At 38.1% G+C, this 22,721-nt stretch overlaps 1 protein-coding gene across 7 annotated transcripts; it reads left to right on the top strand.

The window, feature by feature from the left end:
- Positions 1-1,902: 1,902 nt before the first annotated feature.
- Positions 1,903-21,625, top strand: LOC142549318 (sister chromatid cohesion protein PDS5 homolog D-like). Of its 7 annotated transcripts, none has more exons than XM_075658204.1 (14): positions 1,903-2,134; positions 2,230-2,362; positions 3,230-3,433; positions 3,561-3,742; positions 3,929-4,055; positions 4,156-4,323; positions 4,849-5,523; positions 5,617-5,688; positions 5,782-5,861; positions 19,916-19,967; positions 20,221-20,304; positions 20,417-20,475; positions 20,766-20,868; positions 21,029-21,625. In XM_075658204.1, the coding sequence occupies exons 2-13, from the start codon at positions 2,243-2,245 to the stop codon at positions 20,863-20,865; spliced, it is 1,923 nt and encodes a 640-aa protein (XP_075514319.1). In that variant the 5' UTR covers positions 1,903-2,134; positions 2,230-2,242; the 3' UTR covers positions 20,866-20,868; positions 21,029-21,625. The 7 variants fall into 7 exon arrangements, with proteins under 7 accessions (XP_075514319.1, XP_075514316.1, XP_075514318.1 ...); XM_075658201.1 differs by having other exon boundaries at positions 1,905-2,134; positions 2,233-2,362; positions 20,797-20,868; XM_075658203.1 differs by having other exon boundaries at positions 1,905-2,134; positions 3,935-4,055; positions 20,797-20,868.
- Positions 21,626-22,721: the final 1,096 nt, after the last annotated feature.

The following is a 22,721-nucleotide window of genomic DNA, read 5'->3' as shown; positions in this document are numbered from 1 at the left end:
CTTGTCTCTTGACGAGGTTGTTCATGTCTCGTCTCAAGACGCGGTTGTTCATGTCTTGTCTCAACATGAGATTGTTCGGGTCCCCTCCGAGGACGCGATGATGCTGAGGTAGCTCTTCTACTTCCTTTCTTGCCTACCATCTCTACGCCTCAACTCAAGTGTTCCCACAGACGGCGCCAAGTGATACTCACGGGAAATTGAGGGTCCAATCCCAGAGAGCGTCACTAGTCCAGACACGGGCTTCAGAATTACCCTGGGCCTGAAATCACAAATAAGACCGTTAGGAAGGGGCCAGGAGGGTGTCCTGGCGTAACCCCTCCGACGCTCAAGTCAGAGACTGAGGATATAAGGAGGAGCAGCTAAGGGTGCTGCTGAAAACAATATAGTGAATTCATCAACTGAACACCCAAACCTGGTATTTATAGGAGAATACCTGGGCCCTTGGTGTGCCTGTCTTCCATTTGGGCTAGGGATGGGTCAGGGATAGTGGGCTCATCCATGGGATATCAGAAAGCATGATTGAAAGCTGAAGCTAAGGCTACATAATTGACTCGAAGAAAAGCTGAAGCAGAAACTGCTGCATAAGGTAGAAAAAAAATAGAACTCGAGAGGGAAGCTGCACGTTAGGCTCTGCAAAGCCGGTTCATGGAAGATCTTAAAGTCAACAAGAAAATCAAGCAATTGGAATATGATGATATGCACAAACAGAATGTTTCACAACATATCTTCAAGTTTCAAAGATATTGAATCAACAAATTATAAGGTAATTCATAAAGTTGGACATACAAAACCCATTTTCACAAAATTTAAAACAGCTTGAGTGCAAGAGCATGAAGGTCATAGAAACTTTAAAGCATTTGAGCTATGAAGAATTGGTGAATTGAAAAAGTGATATTGGTAAAAGAAAACGTAGGCGGAGGACTATTGAGTGAAAAGAATTTAAGGTGGAGGATTGTTGCCATAAAATTTGAAGAAAAATGAGGATTTGAGGATTGAGCTTATGCTAAATTTTAGAGAAATGTGTCAGTGAGATATAGCAGTGTGAAGTCAATAATTGGCCTACGGGAGACATTTGTTGGAACAAAATTCTGTTGCAAAGCCCATTAGAAGACAAAACTCATTGGAAGACAAAAGCCAATTAGAATTCCAGTCGCTTTGAGAAGACGAATGCACACGATTGACGAAGTTGATCAACGATGCTTGACCAATGAATGTGGAATGTGGACCAAACTATAAGGAATATATGAACAAAAGCAGGTGAAAATCATCAGAAAAAGTCTCTCAACAAATTCATTAACAAACTCTACAACAAAAAGCTTCTGCAAATCTCATTTACTCCAGTTCATCATAGTTCGTTTATTTTCAGTTATCAGTGGCATAATTTTTTTAGTTTTTAATATATTCCTTCATCTTTTAATTTCATTTTTAATGGTTAAAGATGGTGAACTCAATTCATAATAACGCAATTAATATTGTTGTTGTACATGAATTTCTCTTCTACAATTTTCGTCAAATTACTAATTTAATTTCTTAGTTTTGTGACTTATCGAAGGAGTTAGAACTAATAACCGAATCGAGATCAACGTTGCTTGATCGTATAAGTTGGATTATTTACACTATGCCACGATTTCATGCCTGACATCCCACAATTTTCCTATGCGAACAACATCGTTTATAAAAAACACTCATCATGAGTTTTAAAGAAGTCTACGATCAAAGTGTTTATGGTTCTATTTAGTAAGAAATAATAAATCTTTTGATTAAAAGTACATAAAATTCAAATTTGTTGAAAAAAATAAAGAAATTTCTAATAAATAAAAAAAAATTTGTGATAGTTCCAACTCATCCAAGGGCAATCAAGTCATTAGACATTCTGCTGACACTGCCAGTCTCAGACCCCAAACATGAACTGTTAATAGGAAATTGGGAGTGAGAATCAAAACCTAGATTCCGTTGATAATAATAGCATAATAACGAAACGATCCAGACACAGGAGAGGTTTACTTGAGCCGAGAGCCGAAAAACCTTTAGAAATCTGTGTAGCGAGGCGAAACCTGGATGGATTTCAAAGAGGGCTGGCTGTAAACGCCGAATATTTCGCCCAAAATCGGCATTTCACTCGTATATCATCATTGTATTTACTGGATTACTGTACTTGCTACTGAATTTTTTAGCCAGAGGGTTGTGGGTAGAATTCTTGAATTTTTGTTGCCTTCTCTCTCTTTGAAGCAGGAGTAAAGTTATGGGTTCTTCTACATATAATGATGCATCGCAGAAACAGCTTGAAGATGAGCTCATCGATGCTGGGAGTAGGCTTCTCATTCTTTCGTCTTCCATCGATGAGCTTCTTAGCCTTCTTCAGGTATAAATTCACTTTTTTGGGCCTGCTCTTGTGCACAGTGGCTTTGATTGTGCGGTTTTTCTTAAGACTACGTTTTTATTCAGACTGAGGGACAGATTTGTGCGGGATGCCTTTAAATGTCAAAATCTATAGTTATATGCACATGCAGCGAAACGTTTTGTGAAAATGTCAGTTGCGAATTTTTTTAAATTTTATTCACTTTCACCGTGACTTTTTTTGGTTTGGTCTCTTCTGTTTGTCTAGTTAGCTCAAGTCCCGTCGATCGAGTTCTTTCTTTTTTATACCTCGCACGAGTCGTACCTATGAATTCCCAATTCTTTTCTGTTTGGTGTCTGTATAGGCCGTCTACAGTTTGTTAAGCTTTAGTTTCGAATTGGGACAACAAGCTTTGGTCATTCATATTACTTTCTCTGGGTTCCTGACAACATTTTTCTTGATAAGTAATTAATGCACTGTGTTGATGAACTTGATGCATCTAAATGAGTTTATGTGATGCAAGATGTATTCGCCAAAATGATTAACTAGATTTGTACATTTTTCTATAATGGAGATACATTCTTTAAGTTGTTATATCACTAGGTCGCATCCTGTTTGTGCAACCTATATTCTTCTAATATCCTGAATATCTATGCGAAGTTGATCTCTTTATGTTTTCTAAATCTTTTCATGCAAAACCTTGTTTGACAGATCGCTTGAGTGTGAGCCCTAAACACATTAGCTTAAAATAATCCATCTTGGAAGCATCAAATTGACTGTGATCTTGTATACATGTGTCACTAACCCTACGCATTGCCTTAATTGTTTTTCCATCCATCAACGTGAACCTTATCTTATTAGAATGTAATGACTATTTTCTATTTCTTTCAGAAAGCAGAGAAACTTTTAATCAAGGTACGCCAACAGCCACCTAGGTCTACAGGGGATGCACTTCTTCCGGTGATGAAGGCATTGGTTACTGATGACCTCTTGAGGCACGTAGATGTAAATGTTCAAGTAGCTGTTGCATCTTGTATTAATGAACTTACAAGAATAACTGCTCCAAATCCTCCATATAGTGATGATGAAATGAAGGTATGCGGATACATGTCTGTTTATCTGTCATGTTAGTGTGGTGCCCGTATTATCCTTTTCTCATTCATTTTTCGCTGAAGATGCCAAATTTATATATGAAGCGACTGGCTTTTGGTTGTTTATACAGGAAGTTTTCCGATTGTTCATGATTGCATTCAAGCAGCTGCCCTGTGAGTCAGGTCCTAATTATTCTAGAGCCGCACAGATTCTTGAAACTGTAGCTAAAGTGAGATCATGTTTGATACTGCTGGATATAGATTGTGATGCCCTGGTTTTGGAGATGTTCCAACTGTTTTTTTCTACCGTCAGGTGAGTCCTCGAATAAGGATGTACCTTTTGCTTGAAAAGGTTGGTATTTACGTGCCCTGTTTATGAGGCCAAGCTTTTAAACAATTCTCCTGTGACAATCGGTGTTACCGTGTGATAATTGTTTGACATGGTTTTAGCCCTTTCTTTTGGCAATGCCTGTTAGATGAGTTTTTCATTCCATTGAAGGTGCAGTCAACCCTCGAATATCTTGAAATACATGGAAATGATAATGATTTTGGTGTTAGAAGAAAGTGATGAAATTTCACTGGAACTTCTGAGGTCTCTCTTAACTAGTGTTAGGAAGGACTGTGAGGTAGTTGTTCTCTTCTTGGTCTTTATTGCAAACTATACTTTGATACGACATTATTGTTATTCCATTTGTCAATGGTGTTTACATTGTTTCTTTGCTTCAGAATATTTCACCTGTTTCGTTCGAGTTGGGGAAAACTGTCTTTAAAAAATGCAGAACAAAACTCGAGCCACGTCTTAGAGAAGCTGTGGAGACAATGAATCTTGACGTTGCTGATTATGCTGAGATTTTTTCTTCTCTTTCTGAGGATTTGTCTAATGGAAATAACATGGTTTGCTTCTTTTTTCTGCACATCTTTTGAATTAAAAATTGTTTTACATTGCCTTGGTACTGATTGAGAAAGTTTAGTAAACCATATATGATTAACGGGAGTTGAGGGAACTTTTGAATAGAAATGAGCAACCAAATATCCTCTTGTATTTATCGAATTTCAAAAGTATCTTGATGTAGCTTGTCCTTGGTCATGTAAAAATCTATGGCCTTAGTTGTGTGTATTTTTCGGGAATATTTTTCTGTCCTTCAAAACAAAATTAATAATTTTCCATCCTTGCTAATATGAATTGCTGTGATGTTCCCCTTCTAGCTATGGACGAGGTCATTCATTGGTGATTTTAAAAACGAAATTCTATTAAAACGATGTTGTCTGCTTGATATAACAAAAGAACTCATCACATCTACTATTTAGGCAACTTATTTAGATTTATTACACTGTCTATTTTTCCTTTTGGACAAAATCATGTAAATCATTAGCCTGTAACAACCTTTATTTTTATTCATAACTTCTTCTGTGAATCAGGTGGCAAAGGAAGCTGCATCAGCCGGTAAAACTACTGAAATTGGTCTGTCCAGTGCTGGTATATCCAAGTTAGATGGACTTTCCAAGACTGAGCTGGAAGATAGTTCTCCTTTAAACAAGGAAGACAGTGGAAATGAGCAACCTGCTGATAATTACGCAGGATCTGATAATAAAGAGGTGGGTGCTGCAGAAATGTTGCAAACAGAAATGGATAATCGAGCTGCACGAAAAAGAGGCAGAAAACCTAAATCCTTTATAAAACCAAGGGAGGGGCATGAAGGCAAGGATTCTTGTGAAGTATCATGTAATGTCGAGAGTGACAATGACTTGGCTTTGGCATCCAAACCTGGAAATGCGAGCGAGCTTAATTATTCTTCACATAAAGAATATGATTCTGCTAATGAAGGAAGTCTTCGCAGAAGGGGTCGGTCAAAGATGAAAGAGAGTATAATTACCCAGGGCAGTAATCTAGAATTGACTTCAACACCAAAAAGCAGGATCTTGCGAACTGCGGTGAAGGAGAAAGGTTCCAGTGCCTCAAAGGGGACTGACAAGAAGAATATTTCTGGATCGAGAATCATTAAAGCAAAAAAGGAAGAGAACCTTGACACCGAGATAATAGGAAAACTTAGAATTAATACCCAAAAACATGAGTCAGAAGATATCTTGGACAAGGTAATTAAACTAGGTCTTTGATTGTTGTGGGCTTTTGGCTTCTGGCCCATAAAGTTCTTCAATTTTTTATTATTCTTGTGACTGGTGACTCAGATGGTAGAGTCTCCTGTTTCTGGAGCTTCAAGAGCCAAGCGTCCAAGGAATTTGCCTTCAAAAACAGAGAAGGTACTGTCATATTTTATGATAGGGTGTAAAATTCAAATATCATTTGTAATTCTTACTCTCATAATTATTTTTAAACATGTGCTGACAATCCAGATATCCAAAGGATCACGTGTTGATTATGGGGAGGAAGTAGTTAATTTGAGGATACAAGTTTGGTGGCCGATGGACAAAGCGTACGTACTAATGCTGAGTTAGTTTTCTGTTTAATTTGGTTGTGATTACATTTTGTTGCCATGCTTTCAAATGTTCTCAGTTTGTCCTTGAATAAAGTGTATTTGGTGTTTGACTAACGTAAATCTCCCATCCATGCCCATGCCCATGCCCAAAATGAAAGATAACATTTTCCCCTGAATTATTTGTAAACATTTTCCCCTGAATTCTTTGTACTTGGAATCAATGTCTTGTTAGTCTTCTAGTGTGATTAGGATGATGTTGTTGGCTAAGGCAATGCTAATCATTTATCCTAGTGATTATATAGTTTGCACCTTAAGTTTCATGTGTTAAAAACACAAGAAATCTTCAGTTTGCTTACTTTTGGCATAGGCCATTTATTTTTTTATTCTTTTTTGTCAAAATCAGAAGTTAAGTAATATGCCCCTTCAATCTACATCAATGAGATCTGACTTATGATACACATATGGTTCTGTAGACTGCACAGAAGACTAGGTCTCACCGATTAGACGATTTCTTTTTAAGGTCAGCACCATATTTCGCTTCTTTCAAAGTTTCGAGGGTGCCTCTCTTGTAAATGTGTAGAAGCAGTATGGTGTTGTGTCCCTGGGTTCTTTTGGTTGTCTGTTTGGTTTCTTTAAATTTAAAATCTGTGTATCACGAGAATCTTCCAAAAGCTTTCGTGTGTTGGTAAAACTAAACTTGAGTGAAGATGTCTTGTAGCTGACAAAGGTTGATACTAAGAAGTGTATTTCTACCTGTTGATGTCCATCAGTGCAGAAAGACAGTGTCCCATAGTGTTAGTGGTTTGATATTTTTATGTTGATAATATTAGAAAAGTGAAAATGCAAAGTTAGAAAAGAGAGTTTCGGTGGGAATTAAGTTTTATATGGAAGTGTAAATGGTGAAACTGGTAACTTGTAGGGGGTGTCTAAAGCAATGGTTACTCAGGGAGGGGAATGTTTTCTTGTTTAGGTGAGAATTAAGCTTTCTATTACACTGTATCGAACAACTTTGTTCACATATTTATGTTTCAGTTAACAAATTTTGTCTGATGTACCTTAGATATGAATTTGGTCTAGTACTGATTTCTGTTTTTTAAAAAAAGGTATTACTCAATTACCATCTCAAATTGAGAACATGTACATTACAGCTAACCATGGAATAAAAAAAAAAAAAAGATGGACTCATTTACCATCTCAAAATGAGTACTATATACATTACAACTAACTAATAAGTGCAAGAATTACACTTAATTTATACAAGAATCTATTTGAATTGTGTTAGTTTCGAACAAAATTATGCGTTTTTGGGTTGTTTTGAATGTCTATACAGGAATGGAGAAAAAGATGTACATGAAGCCTCATTGATGCAAGAAAAATAGAAGAATACACGCGGCCGCTCCAGAACACGCACAGCCGCGCGCGCAGGGCAGACACTGTACTCCAGCAGTTGCGCGCGGTAGCGCCGGATCACGCGCACCCGCGCGCAAGAGGCGTTCAGAAACCAATTTAGAGCCGCTGGCACGTGTATAAAAGTGAGAAAACCTAGAACAATAAGGATGGCCATTTTTCTGAAGATGCAAATTCACTTGCACAGATCACAAAAGACTTTAATGGTGATTATTTGGCTCATAAGATATTCAACACAAATGTCAAACAATGAGATGCTTATATGCAAATGATTGAAGTCCATACTTACTAGTCATGTGTCTCAGGTATCCATAAGCTTGATTTGAACAAATTTTCTCCACTGGTATATTAGATAAATGTGACAAGGTTAATAGGTCTTGTAGGCTTACCGCTTATAACGTTAGGCTACGGCTATACAATAAAAGGTATGAAAATTAAAATTTGAGATAAATATTTGAATTCATCATTTTTACTCATTTAAGTCTTCTTATCATTCACATCCTCCATTTCCCATATTTTTCTTTTTCGTCACTTTGGATTCATTCTTTTAATTGTTTTTCTTCTTTTTGTTTATTTTTCAACTCCTTTATACACATTTGTTTTTCTGTTTCTTTTCAAGTAGTGGTTGAATCATTTCAACATCAATGAACTTATTTCTCTCATAGGTAGGATCGTAAGTATATAAGCTTCATTTAGTAGTTGTTGTGGGATATAGAATAGATCCAAGTGGAGGCTAATTGTATGTCATTGATACATTCCACTTGATTTTTAGTAAGCTCAAAATGGGACATTAGAGATATTTCATTTACATTTGGTAGGCTCGAAGGCTCAAACGGTTCCAAAGATTGCCTAAATCATTCCTATGTCAAATATTATCCGTATTTTGCCTCAAAAAGTGTTAAAACAAGTTCTAGATTACCCTCAATCCATTAGTTATCTCATACAAATCAATCACATGCACTGTTCAACCAAAATGATATCTGAGCTAGGTACACAAAAAATTTCAAGCATCTCAATCAACTCAAGGCTCAATGGGCTAACAGTAGATAATAAACAATGAAAACATGCCCAAAAATATTTTAAAAATTGACTAAATCATCTATGTGTTTGCAAAAGTCAGTCAATGTCAGGTGAGAATTACTAAAAATCAGATCTCCATTGTCAATTTAACATCACATGTAGGTAAATTGTCACTAAAGAAAGGTTTCTTTGACAATGGGGTGTCTTTTAATTTTGAGGCATGGAAACCGGATATCAACACAGCGGATACGGTGGACAAATGTTGCTACAGTTGGGTTCGGATCTATGGACTTCCTTGGAATTTATGGTCGAAAGAAACCTTCAAAAGCATAGGGGATCAATGCAGGGGTTTGATCGACATAGACGCGGAAACATTATTACTTACAGACTTAGGGGCAGCAAAGATCAAGGTGAAGGGCACAGAAGGAGGGTTTGTTTGCAATAGGATGAAAATTCAGTTGGAGGGGAAGAACCTTGACATCCGAATTTGGGTAGATTACTTTGATCTAACAGCTTATGAGAAGTACGGTAGGCAATCATACGCACAAGTGGTGATTAATGGTAAAAAGACCTTGGCGGGGTGGGGTAACTCAAATTTGCTATGGAAAAATTCGTAAATGAAGACCCAAGCGGCGGCCTTATTGATGGGATGACTGACTCAGTGGTTTTTTTGCATCCAGTTACAACCACAATTGAAGGGAGGTTAGGAGGTGGATCTGGCAATAAAGGGAAGGGATGAGGTTGGTAGATGGGCAGGGGAATATGCACTTGGAAAAAAAATATTAAAGGGCCAGCTGAAAATAGTACGGAAAACCGAGGGGAAAATTTAAAGGGGAGCGAGGACTTCGACAAGGGGATCCCTTGTCCCCTTTTCTTTTTAACTTGGTCATTGGCGCTTTGGGAAGACTGGTTGATAGGGCTAAGGATTTGAATGAGGTAAGAGGACTGGTGGTTGGCAGGGGAAATTTGGAAATCTTGCATATTCAATTTGCTGATGATACGTTGTTTTTGGTACAAATGGAAAGACATGTGAGGAAACTAGTGGAAATAATCAATTTATTCGGGCAGAAATCGGGGTTGAAGATCAATTTTGAAAAAAGCGTGGTGTTGGGGATTAATTGCGAGGAGGAGGAAGTTGTTGGTTTGGCACAAGCAATTGGGTGCAAAAAAGATGACTGGCCAATCAAGTATCTTGGGGTACCATTGGGAGGGAAATCTATGACTCTCGAATTTTGGGAACCTGTCGTTACGAAAATGTCAAAAAAACTCTCAAGCTGGAAGAAAACTTTCTTATCCAGAGGTGGTCGGTTGACCCTGATAAAATCGGTTTTAAGCGCAATGCCTTCTTATTACATGTCCTTGTTTAGGGTGCCAGCAAAAGTAGCAAAAATATGGAAAAACTGATGCGAGATTTCTTGTGGGATGGAACGGACGGGGACAAGCGATGTCACGTTGTTGGATGGGATCAGGTATGCAGACCAAAGGACAAGGGAGGGCTAGGATTGGGGAATATTGGTTTGAGGAACAAAGCATTACTTGGGAAATGGTGGTGGCGAGGTACAAAGGAAAATGAGCAGTTGTGGAAGAACGTTGTTAAAAGCATTTATGGTCTTCAAGAGAATGGATGGGATTTGGGATTGGCCAGGAACGCGACTTTCAGAAGCCCTTGGAAATTTATTTCTCGTTATTTCCCGGCAATTCAACTGTTGAGTGGGAAGGTTTTGAGAGGGGTAAATTACATCAGGTTTTGGGAGGATGTTTGGGGGGGAGGGGGTCCTTCTTTCAAAGAACGCTTTCCGTCTTTGTTTAGGATTTGCACCGTCATCAATAAACCAATTCGAAATTTTATTGAGGTTGTTGATTTAGGAGTCAGTCATAATTATCGTTGGGACGTACGCTTTAGGAGAAATCTTAGTGATTTAGAACTGGGGGAGTTTGCTAATCTCGTGGGAGTCCTAGAGACTGTCAGATTAGAGTTGGGTTCGGAGGATATCAGGGTGTGGTTGGGGGATTCTACGGGTTTGTTCTCTGTCCGATCTTTTTACGAGTCTTTCTTTCCATTCCATAACTTCCCTGTTTTCTCCCCTTTTATTCATACATGGAAAGTACCTATCCCGCAAAAGATTCAAATTTTCTGGTGGATCGTCGCTCTGGGCAAATTACCGACCTCTGATTTTGTGCAAAGAAGATGGCCATCGTGTGCTTTAAGCCCACAGTGGTGCTACTTATGTCAAAACCACGAAGAGGATCAGGATCATTTACTGGTACATTGTTCATTTTCGAGAAGCATATGGATTAAGGTGATGCAAGAGCTGAGATTTTTTTGGGTTTTTCCGAGAAGGGCGAAAGATATGTTCATTTTAGATCCCGGATTTCAAACAAGGGCTGCCACTTGTCTGACTCGATAGACAAAGTATGGGAGGTGCTCAAATTCAGGGTCGCAGCGTCAACAAGAAATATCAAAGAACTCGGGCATCTTGCTATCTCGGATGTGGTTAGGGATTGGAAGTTCGTAATGTATTGACATATTTGTTGTAGTTTCTTCTATTCCGCGGATCACTCATCCGCTTTCTATGTAATAGATTTTTATGTTTATATAAAATTTTAGTTTCCTATCAAAAAAAAAAAAAAAATAGTGCGGCGTCAACACCTATTTTGGGGGGAAAGGCAATCAAAATTCTGAAGAAGATCAGTCCAAAGGAAGTCACAAGATTCAGCAGCTCAACTGTTCAATCCATGAACAATGAAGGAGCCGAGAAGCAAGATATGAGGCACAATAATGTGAGTGTCAAGGCACAGATGCCTTCATACGAGAAATTTTACACTCGAAGATTTAACGAAGGTGCTCCAGCGTTTAAGCCTGCCATTGACAAATGCGGATTGCCAAGTTCAGAGTTCTTCAATCTTGAGGAAGTTAGCAAGCTGGGAGAATTTGATATGGAAGACAAAGAAGATGGTTTGTTCACAGATTCACAAGATGACTTGCTGGAGGAAGAATCCGAATCAACAGACTCGGCTAGCCTAGTTTCTGAAAATTCTTATGACTCAGGTAACACGGAAGGAGCGCTGGGGGATATCCACGGGCTGTTTTCATCGTCATTTGAGCAGCCAGCAATCACCGAGCCACTTCCACATGAAGATGCGACACCTTCAGCGGGACAGGTATTTTCAGGACTACAATCTTCGTTTCTTAACCATTCCTTCAAACTTCATTCCATCTTTCCAGCTTCCTTTTCTGTCCTCGGGTTGTCTAATGGTTATTTAGGTGGAGGGGTTACGAGGGTAGATGAAAAGTCGAGTAACGAGGACGAGGTTCTGAAAGGGACGGTAAAGGTCGACAGTTTGGTCACTTCGTTTGAGGTTCAGGGAGGGAATTGAGAATCGAATTGTTGGGGAGGCGTTAAGAAGTCTACTGGTCTATTGAGTAGAGAATTATAAAGATTGAGTTTTGGGGTTAATTACGAGAGAGGTTCGACGTCGAAGGGTCCTTCAAAGTTATAATGAAAATTTGCTCTTGGAACATTAAGGGAGGGGGAGGGGGAGGAGCAGCAAGGAAGAGAGAATTGATTCGAAAGGTCATTCGAAAGGAAAAACCTGATATCGTTGTAATCTTAGAAACCAAGCAACAACTGGTTGACAGAAGATTCGTTGCAAGCTTGTGGAAATCTAGATTCGTAGATTGGGTATACTTACCGTCAATTGGGAGATCTGGAGGTATTTTAGTGATGTGGGACCCTAGAGTGGTGGGGATCACCGAAAATTTGATAGGGGAGTTTTCGGTGTCAATTGAAATAGAGGGAAATGATCGGATCAAATGGTGGTTCTCATCCATATATGGACCGGTTCAATCAAGACAGAGAGAATTATTTTGGGATGAGATAGCGGGGTTGCAATCTTTTTGCGGAGACAGATGGTGGTGCTTGGGAGGCGACTTTAATGTGATGAGGAATACGGGAGAAAAATTGAACAGTCTTTCCAATACTACGAGTATGTCATGTTTTGATAAGTTGATAGGGGAGTTGCGATTAATTGATCCCCAGTTGTTGAACGCGAAGTACACGTGGTCAAATTTCTAAATGAAGTTTCTAAATAGAATAAGGAGGTCTTCGGAGATGTGAGTGTTAGATACACGGAGGTGGTTAATAGGATTAGTCAGTTGGATGAGTTGGAGGCGGAGGGATCGTGGTCACAAAATCAGCAAGATGAGAGAAAGAGAATGAGGTCGGAACTGGAAGTGTTGTCGTTTCGAAAATTCCAAATGGACAGTCAAAAAGCAAAAGTGAAATGGCTAAGGGAAGGTGACCAGAACTCGAGATTTTTCCATGCATTACTCAAGAATCGGTGGAACAGATCAATTACAGAAAAAGTGGAATTGGAAGATGGGTCTGTGATTTCGGAAGAGAAACAGGTTGAGGAAAACATTGTCAGCTTCTACAAACATCTCTACCGGAAATCTGACGGGGACGGTGGGGACTTCGATGGTTTGGAATGGAGTCCCTTAGACACAATTGAAGCAGAGGAGCTGGAAATTCCATTTTCTGAGGATGAGATTAAGAGGGCCGTGCTTGAATGCGATGGGAACAAAGCACCAGGGCCGGATGGGTTTACAATGGCCTTTTTTAAAAAAAACTGGGATACGGTAAAAGCAGATTTATTTAAGGTCTTTGCTGAATTTTTTGATGGTGGCATTGTTAATGCCACTACTAATGAAACCTATATCTGCCTAATCCCAAAGAAACAAGATGCAACCAAGATTAAAGATTTTCGCCCGATCAGCTTGACAACGAGTCTTTATAAGATTTTGGCTAAGGTTTTGGCAAACAGATTGAAGAATGTTTTGGGAAATACAATTTCAGAGAGTCAATGCGCTTTTATTAAAGGAAGACAAATTTTGGATTGCAGTCTGATAGCGAATGAGATAGTAGAGGAACACCGTCGGAAAAAAAAGGGTTGGGTGTTTAAGGTTGATTTGGAAAAAGCCTACGACAACGTTGATTGGAGATTTCTTGATTTTGTGATGCAACAGAAAGGTTTTGAGACAAGATGGAGGTCGTGGATCAAAGGGTGTGTTTCGAATGTTTCTTTTTCAATTTTCATCAACGGTAGACCGTGGGGAAAGTTCAAGTCAGAGAGAGGCATTCGACAAGGGGATCCACTATCCCTTTTCCTCTTTAACCTTGTGATTGATGGTTTGGGTCGGTTGGTTGATAAGGCCAAGACAGTGAACGAAGTAAGAGGTTGGGTAGTGGGGAGAGACAAAATCGAAATATCGCGTATCCAATTCGCATACGACACGTTTTTTGTCCAGTCAGAAAGGCACCTAACGGCACTATTGGAAATTCTCAACAACTTCGCTCTTAAATCGGGATTGAAAATCAACTTGGAAAAAAGTGTTGTCTTGGGATTAAATGTTTTGGAAGAGGAAGTTGAGGGTATGGCGAGAACAATTGGGTGCAAAAGAGAACATTGGCCGATCAAGTACCTTGGGGCACCTTGGGGAGGTGACCCTAAGTCTGCTGAATTTTGGGAGCCCGTATTATCAAAAATGGCAAAGAAACTCGCAAGTTGGAAGAAGTCTTTTCTCTATAGGGGAGGTCGTCTGACTTTGATTAAGGCAGTGTTAGGTGCGATGCTGACTTACTACATGTCTCTCTTCAGAGTGCCAATTGGGGTGAGAAAAAAAAATGGAAAAATTGATGAGGGATTTCTTGTGGGACGGAGCAGATGGGAGACTCATTGCCATGTAGTTGGGTGGAAGCAAGTTTGTAAGCCAAAGGACAGGGGGGGCCTGGGATTGGGGAATATTTGCTTGACGAACAGAGCACTTCTTGGGAAGTGGTGGTGGAGATGCTCGGTGGAAAAAGATTCATTGTGGAAAAGAGTTATCAAGAGTATTTATGGGTTACAAGACAACGGCTGGGACATGAGGTTGGCGAGGAACACGACCTTTAAAAGCCCCTGGAAGTTTATTTCTCGGTCTTACTCAACTTTTCATCTACTGATTAGGGCGGTTCTAAAAGGGGGAATATTATTCAATTTTGGGAAGATATTTGGGGGGGCGGGTTTTTGTCGTTCAAAGATCATTTTCCATCTCTGTTTCTTTTATCCACATCAATTAACAAACCGATCTCCAGCTTTTTAGATGTAAATGATCTTGGAGTTGGTAATAATAACTTTCAATGGGATGTGCGTTTCAGGAGAGCTTTAAGTGAGGTAGAATTAGAAGAATTCAGTGATCTTTTAGGGATTTTGGACACGGTTAGGTTGGAGAGGGGTACAAATGATGTCAGAGTGTGGTTGGGGGATCCATCGGGGTTTTTTTCAGTTCGGTCTTTCTACGCTTCTTTTTTCCCAGTTTCAGCTTTCCCTATATTTCCTTACCACACAAATATCTGGAAAATACTTGTCCCGTACAAGGTTCAAGTCTTCTCATGGATAGTGGCGTTGGGGAAACTTCCAACTACCGACTCGTTGCAAAAAAGGTGGTCCAGCTGCGTTTTATGCCCGCAATGGTGTTATCTATGTCGTAAACATGAAGAGAACCAGGACCATCTTCTGTTGCATTGTTCTTTTTCATAGGGTAGTTGGACACGAGTACTGCAAGAGCTTTGATTCGCATGGACCTTTCCACGAAGGGCCCGGGATTTATTTATTATGGAGCCTTTCTTCACAAACGGAAACATGAAAAACAGCTTCTGGTATTTGGTTGTTCACGGCATCTTTTGGTCGCTTTGGTTAGAGAGGAACAGTTGAATTTTTGCGGATTCGGCTGAGTCTTTGGACGACGTATGGTCAAAGATCAAATTCAGGGTCGCGACTTGGACAACAATGCTGTCGGAGTTTAAACATTTACTCATCACGGATGTAGTTAGGGATTGGAAGTTTGTATGCTGCTGATTTAAGCTTATAATTTTTTCGTATTCTAGTTCTAAGGATTACTTTTCTCTGTAATCAAACTTAATATTTTAATAAAGTAAAGTTTCGTATAAAAAAAAACATCAACAAACATGACAGTGCAAAAAAAAAAATGAGACTCCCAAATTATCATTAACACGTATATGCTTCAGAACCACAATTTCATTTTCATCATCGGTCACACAATGAACTATCAATGACTTTTTTCTAAAGATTTTTTTTTCGACCTATAGATAAAATTACTCAACCCCCTGAACTTACAGTATGCACTGTACTCAATGTATAAATCAAAAGAGCGTGACAACACATACCTCATGCACAAGTGTTAGAACTCGTTGCCCCAGTCGTCATCCGCGGCATCTTCAACTTCCTTGTCCATTGGCTGCGGTGGTGAGATGTCTGGTGGTGGATTGTGGTGGCCAAGCTGGTGGCGGTGGACAAGCTGCATCATCAGGCCCAATCAGTGGAAAACGCTGGGCTAGCACCGACGTGAAGTCCATCATATAAGATATGAAAGCATTTGTCAAATGTCGGTGCTCTATTAGCTCTTGGCACCTTTACACTTTCAAAATCAAATATTGATGGTGGTTACTGGATTATGGCCGGCACGGTATAGAGCACGGAATACGTGGCTGGCACTACACGCTGCTGCGCGTGCGTAGGATCAGCCGACAATATCCGCGCCCGTTCAATCATCAACGCAGGTCAGAAACATGCGCGCACCCGCACCAGTTCACGCGCAGCAGCGCGCAAAAGGTCCACCAAAGCAAGACAGAAGAGCGCGCATGGCCGCGCCAGATCATGCGCAGCAGCGCGCGCTCAATTATTGAAGCACGACGCGTAGCGCCCTCCATCTCCAACCCTACAAAGCTCCGCCGCCGCCTCATCCGCTCAACTAGCAACCGCCACCACCGTTCGTAGCCGTCGCCTCAATTCTGCACCGCCGTCATTCGCCCTTTCTAGTCAATTTCTTCCTTCAAGGTTACAAATTCTTCCATTTGTCATTGTTTGTGCTAGTCGTCATCCGCGGCATCTTCAACTTCCTCGTCCATGGGCTGCGGTGGTGGGATGTCTAGTCGTGGGTATTGTGGTGGCCAAGCTGGTGGCGGTGGTAAAGCTGCATCATCAGGCCCAATCGGTGGAAAATTGCATCCCATGGACGAGGAAGTTGAAGATGCCGCGGATGACGACTGGGGCAACGAGTTCTAGCACTCGTGCATGAGGTATGTGTTGTCACGCTCTTTTGATTTATACATTGAGGACAATGCATACTGTAAGTTCAGGGGGGTTGAGTAATTTTATCTATAGGTCGGAAAAAAAATTGCTAGAAAAAAGTCATGGATGAGTCATTGTGTGACCGATGATTAAAATGAAATTGTGGTTCTGAAACATATATGTGTTAAGGATAATTTGGGCACATTTTTTTTGCATTGTCATGTTTGTTGATGTTATCGATGTTTAGAGACAATATATATACATGTGATGCTAAATTGACAACGGAAATCTGATTTTTAGTAATTCTCACATGACATTGACTGACCCTTTTGCAAACACATAGATTATCTAGTCAATTTTTAAAATATTTTTGGGTCTGTTTTCATTTTTTATTATCTACTGTTAGCTCATTGAGCCTCGAGTTGATTGAGATGCTTGAATTTTTTTGTGTACCTACCTCAGATATCATTTTGGTTTAACGGTGCATGTGATTGGTTTGTACGAGATAACTAATGGATTGAGAGTAATTTACAACTTGTTTGAACACTTTTCGAGGCGAAATATGGATAATATGTGACATAGGAATGATTTAAGCAATCTTTGGAACCGTTTGAGCCTTCGAGCCTACCAAATATAAATAAAATGTCCCTAGTGTCCCATTTTGAGCTTACTAAAAATCAAGTGGTGTGTATCAATGACATACAATTACCCCCACTTGTATCTATTCTATATCCACAACTATTACCAAATGAAGCTTATACACTTATTATCCTACCTAATTTTGAGAGAAATAAGTTCATTGGTGTTGAAATTATTCAACCACTCCTCGAAAAGAAACATAAAAAAAATGTGTATAAAAGAGCTAAAAAAGAAACAAAAAAAAGAAAAACAATGAAAAGAATGAATCAAAAGTGGTGAAGAAGAAAAATATGGGAAATAAAGGATGTGAATGATAAGAAAACAAGAAGTGAATGAAATGAAAATGAGTAAAAATGACGAATTCAAATATTTATCTCAAATTTTGATTTTCATACCCTTTATTGTATAGTCGTAGTTTAACGTTATAAGCCTACAAGACTTATTAATTTTGTCACATTTATCCAATATACGAGTGAAAAAAAGTTGTTCAAGTCAAGCTTATGGATACCTGAGAAACATGGTTAGCAAGTATGAACTTTAATCATTTGCATGTAAGTTAAGTATCTCATTGTTTGACATCATTAATCATTTTTGGTATACTTGTGTTGAATAACTTATGAGCCAAATAATCATCATTAAAGTCTTTTGTGATCTGTGTAAGTGAATTTGCATCTTAATGAAGTGTGGGTTGAACTGAACTGAAGATTTATTTATAAGGCCAGTGGGTGTTGCGAATCTATTTGAGCATTCGATTTGGTAAATGAACATTGAAACATCACACACGAACGTGACTCTTGAGTAATTGTGAATCACATGAAAATGGATAAGTCGGAGGCCAAGGTCTATGGTTGAATATCCATAACTGATAGTTGTTAGCTTTAATTATTGAGTAAATTTTTATTTTGCTCGGGACTATCAAAAGTTCAAGTTTGGGGGTTTGGTAAGTGCGAGAATTGCACTTAATTTATACAAGAATCCATTTGAATTGTGTTAGTTTCGAACGGAATTATGTGTTTTTGGGTTGTTTTGAATGTCAATACATGAATGGAAAAAAAAGATGTACATGAACATTGATGCAAGAAAAACAAAAGAATGCGCGCGGCCGCGCCAGAACATGCGCAACCGCGTGGTGTGCGCGGCCGCGCCAGAACACGCGCAGCCGCGCGCGCAGGGCAGACGCAGTACTCCAGCAGCTTGCGCGCGGTAGCGCCAGATCACGTGAACCCGCGCGCAAGAGGCATGCAGAAACCAACTTAGAGCCGCCACACGTGAATAAAAGGGAGAAAACCTAGAACCAAAAGGACGGCCGTTTTTCTGAATAAACAACGTAAGAGAAACGCAGAGCACAAGCACGATACGAAGAATTGGAGAAGAACGACGAATCTGAGGACAGAGACGCCACTTCTGATTTGTTATCTAATTCTTTCGGCTTTAATTTCTTGTGTTTCCGATGTCTAGACTTTCAAACATGCGTGGTTTTGTTTAAATTTCGCTATGAACTAACTTTTCCATTCTCTAGTGGATGACGTAGTTTTGTTGACACGATAATTCTGACTCAGTTGTTTATATGATTGAATTCCTTTTGGTTTAATTGTATTTTCTAGTTCTTATCGCTTTCAATTTACCGGTCATAAATTGTTTGTTATCTGACTAATTTTACAACTCAGGAGAGGGATTAGAATTATAGATCATTAGAGACACAATGTTAAATGTTTATGTTGTTCGAAAGGCGCATAACTTTAATGAGGTCTAGGTAATATCATCGTTTGAATATATCATTTGAATTTAGATATTTATTAGAAATGTTTGAATCAAAGTTTGAATGATACAATTTATTCAAATCACTTGGGAAAGGGAAAATACAATAATTAAGTGTTCTTGGCTGTTAAACGTTTGGAATTCATGAATATAAATGCAACCAGGAATGGTTATCGTGGAAATTTAGTGAAATCACTCCTCTAGATATTTTATTTCATTGATATTTTCTCAATTCGGTGATTAGATTATTAGCTATTTTTAATTTATTCGTTCTTAGTAAACCAAATCTGTTATTGATTTTTCTGAATAAAGTCGTGAAAATTTTAATTACAAGCACTGATATACTTTTACATACACACTGCTCGTAGGAACGATACTTTACTCTCATATATTAAAACTTGACAACCATGCGCTTACGAGCGTAGCGTAACGATACTTTACTCTTATATATTATAACTTGACAACCGTGCGCTTACGAGCGGAAAATACGCAACACTAACCATGACATCAAAAAATAGAATCCACTAACACTACATTGTGTCGGCAATAATGCGGTTGTGAAGAAGTAGAGCCAAGATAAATAATCGGTTTGCAGGATAGAAATGCAGCCCAGAAGTTTGGTATAGTATTAGCTCATTATGTGTTATCTTTATATTTGCATGTTCCAAATTACCTTTTTCATTAAAGTGAAAATTAATTATAAATAATTCGATTTATGCTTGTAAAATTTTCATATAAAAATTATATATTTTGTGTGTGCTCTAATATGAAATTGTATAAGAATGTACATGAAAATTTTAATGTAAAAAATTTCTAGTTCATAGCATATTATTTGGTGGACTGCCACTCATTGAAGCACGGTGAGGATATTGCTAATTTGATTGAAAATATGATTCTTTTTTCATTATACTGCGGATAGGAGTATTGCTAATTTTGATTGAAAATGTGATTCTTGTTCATTATTCTGTAAATAGGAGACGCTTTATCCAGAGTGGCTGGAAATTGAACGTGTCTTATCTTGTTTGGCATATTATGTCCCATTATTTACTCATACTCCATGTGTAAAACACGAGTTTAATCAAGGTTCTTGCATGCAGGTTTTACCCAGGGACTGTCAAAGCTTTTGATCCTGTCTCAAAGAAGCACAAGGTGATAAGATGCTTTCTTCTCGTATCTTGTTCTTATCCTTTTTATGTGTCCCATCTATGTTTCTTTTGAACTCTTCAGCTTTTGTTTGAGCTCATTATGCACTTAAACCTTATCAAACCTAAACATAAAAAAGGATTAACATATCAATGGAGGAGTTCTTCAGGTCATGTCATTTACTCAGGAAATTTATCCAAATTCATTTCAATAGTTTCTGTTTTCTATATTGACGGTTATAGTTTCTGTTGTCTTGTAGATTAATTATGATGATGGAGAAGAAGAAATATTGAACCTGAGAAAAGAAAGATGGGAAATTCTCAATGACAAGAAACCTGGACAAGTCAGATTCCTTTTAAATTTTTTGATGTAACGGTGCTATACGTTCCGTTTATATTGTTATTATGCTCTCTCTATCTTGCCTCCCTTATGATCTTGCATATTTAATTATATAGGCACACCTCCTTCGCCAACAAGAAGCTGATCATACATCTCATACCAAAGGGCCCACCAAGTAAGTATAATTATTTAGAGCTCCATTCTTTGCATCCGATGTTTAGACTCTGGAGTATGAAAGTTGTTTACTAGCCTAACATGTTTGTTTAGATATTGGTTCAAGGGTTTGGTCTTCACTGACTAGCCCATACTACTCATCTTGAAAGCCTATTTATAATTCAGCGGATATATAAAAAATATTTGTACAGTTTAGCGTTGGTGAGATAGCAATTCACATTCTTAATACAACTGCCAATGCATCTTGTTTTACTGAGAATTGTCATTCATTTTATTCCCTCACTTGTTAAGGAACTTGAAGTATTCTGATGAATTTGAGCAGGAGTCAGAAAAATACTACGAAAAGGAGGGTATTTTCCCCAAGAAAACAAAATGCTACCCCCTCAGCTAAAAGGTTGATTCTCCTTTCTTTGCTTTACTGTCTTCGACAGATTTTGTAATGGAGAGTTGTTTAGTCCTAGCAAATTTTTATATGATGTCTGATTATTAATTTTAAACAATTGTCGCAACTAAATGACTAATTACCTTCAAATGGCATGTGTGTCTGCTGTCAGATCGAAAAGTGAAAGCCATCATGGAGAATCTGAAGTCGTAGATAATTCTGCATTGGATGTCATCCACCAGAAAGGTGAAATTACCAACAAAGATACAGAGACAGAAGCCTCGACAAAACATGATGAAGATATCCTTGCCGGCAAGGAAGAATTGGAAACAGCTATTGATAAGATGGAACCAGACCTTAACCCCTCCAATATGTAACAAAAGTGGAAATGCATGGAAAAGTAGGTTGACAATTTTGATTTCAATCACTAGAATGTTCCCAGAATCGGCCCGAGATAAGTTTATGCCTGGTGACGCGTTTCCCATGTGTTTTTGCCTGATCCTAATGTACGTGTCAAGTACAAACTTGAAACAAGAGACTGCTACTTGTAATTGTATGTCTGTTACACTTAGTTCTTTGTAGGAATGTTTTGTGTGACGTTTGCGCTGTGTGTGAGATTTAGGCTTTCGCGAAGGGAAAACTATAGTTCAGTTGTACACAAGGCCTCGAGTTATTCTTAAAGTTTTCGTTCTTCTATAGTCTCTGTGTGTAGTTGTTACAGAATGTTGTAATCTATTATGTGTTATTAAGTTTGAGACACTTGGAGTAACTAACTTTTGACGGTATTGTCAGTTTTAATAATTATATATATTAATAAAATGATAAAACTTTGATGCAAGTAACATGTAGCTCAACAGATAGTCTTTATTTTATAAGTATCAATTTGTAGATTCGATTCTTATTTGAGTTTTTTTCCTTTCTTTTTCAATTTATGTTTTTAATTCATGTATCAAAATTGTAGTTTAGTTTTTCATTATTTTTTATAATTATATTTTGATTTTTATTTAAATATAAATCAAATTAATTATAAAAAATATTGTATGCACGTAATGAGTGTATCGGTGTAATAGTGTATAGTATGTGTGGACTGAAATAAAGAACCTGAGAGCGCAGCTTGATCTGATGAATTTGGTTTAATTTGATGATTAATCCGATGGGGACCTGGCCTAGTTTATAATCAGGTTGGTTTTATGAAAGTGAAACCCAAACCTGGCTAGATATTTGATATTATACAAACAATGTTCTTTTATTTTTACAATTTTTTTGTTTATTTTAGCTTTAAAATCAGTTTGAGTTTTTGTACAATATTTTATCAAGATTGTGTCTTCGTGCTTTTTAGAAATTGCTCTCGTGTAGTTATTTTCTTGCATGTTTTTATTATGTTTCATGTTAATTTTGATGGATTTCAAGTTCATCTAATAATAAAAGTATTTGACATCAATTATATTTTTTTATAACTAATGCATAAATAAATAATATATGAATTTAAGATTTCATATATTAAAAGGCAAAAACTTGTATGAGACAGTCTCACATGTCATATTTTGTGAGACAGATCTCTTATTTGGATCATCCATGAAAAAATATTACTTTTTATTGTGAATATCGGTAGGATTGACCCGTTTCACAGATAAAAAGTCGTGAGATCGTCTCACAAGAAACTTACTCATATTAAAATTTCATATATTTATTTATGTATATATATTCGTCATGGTTCCACAAAGTACAACTCATCACAAATAATCGAATAATACCGTGAACTAATCAATTAAAAGTAACTAAAAACAAGCTATTAATAAAGTTGATAAACCCACATAAATTGAAATCGAATCCAACTTTTCTGAAAGTGAAAATCTTGGAAGTAC

This window comes from Primulina tabacum, chromosome 6, assembly GCF_025594145.1.
Source record: "Primulina tabacum isolate GXHZ01 chromosome 6, ASM2559414v2, whole genome shotgun sequence".
Taxonomy (NCBI): domain Eukaryota; kingdom Viridiplantae; phylum Streptophyta; class Magnoliopsida; order Lamiales; family Gesneriaceae; genus Primulina; species Primulina tabacum.
The sequence above is the reverse complement of the archived record's forward strand: the minus strand, read 5'-3'. Positions and strand labels throughout refer to the sequence as shown.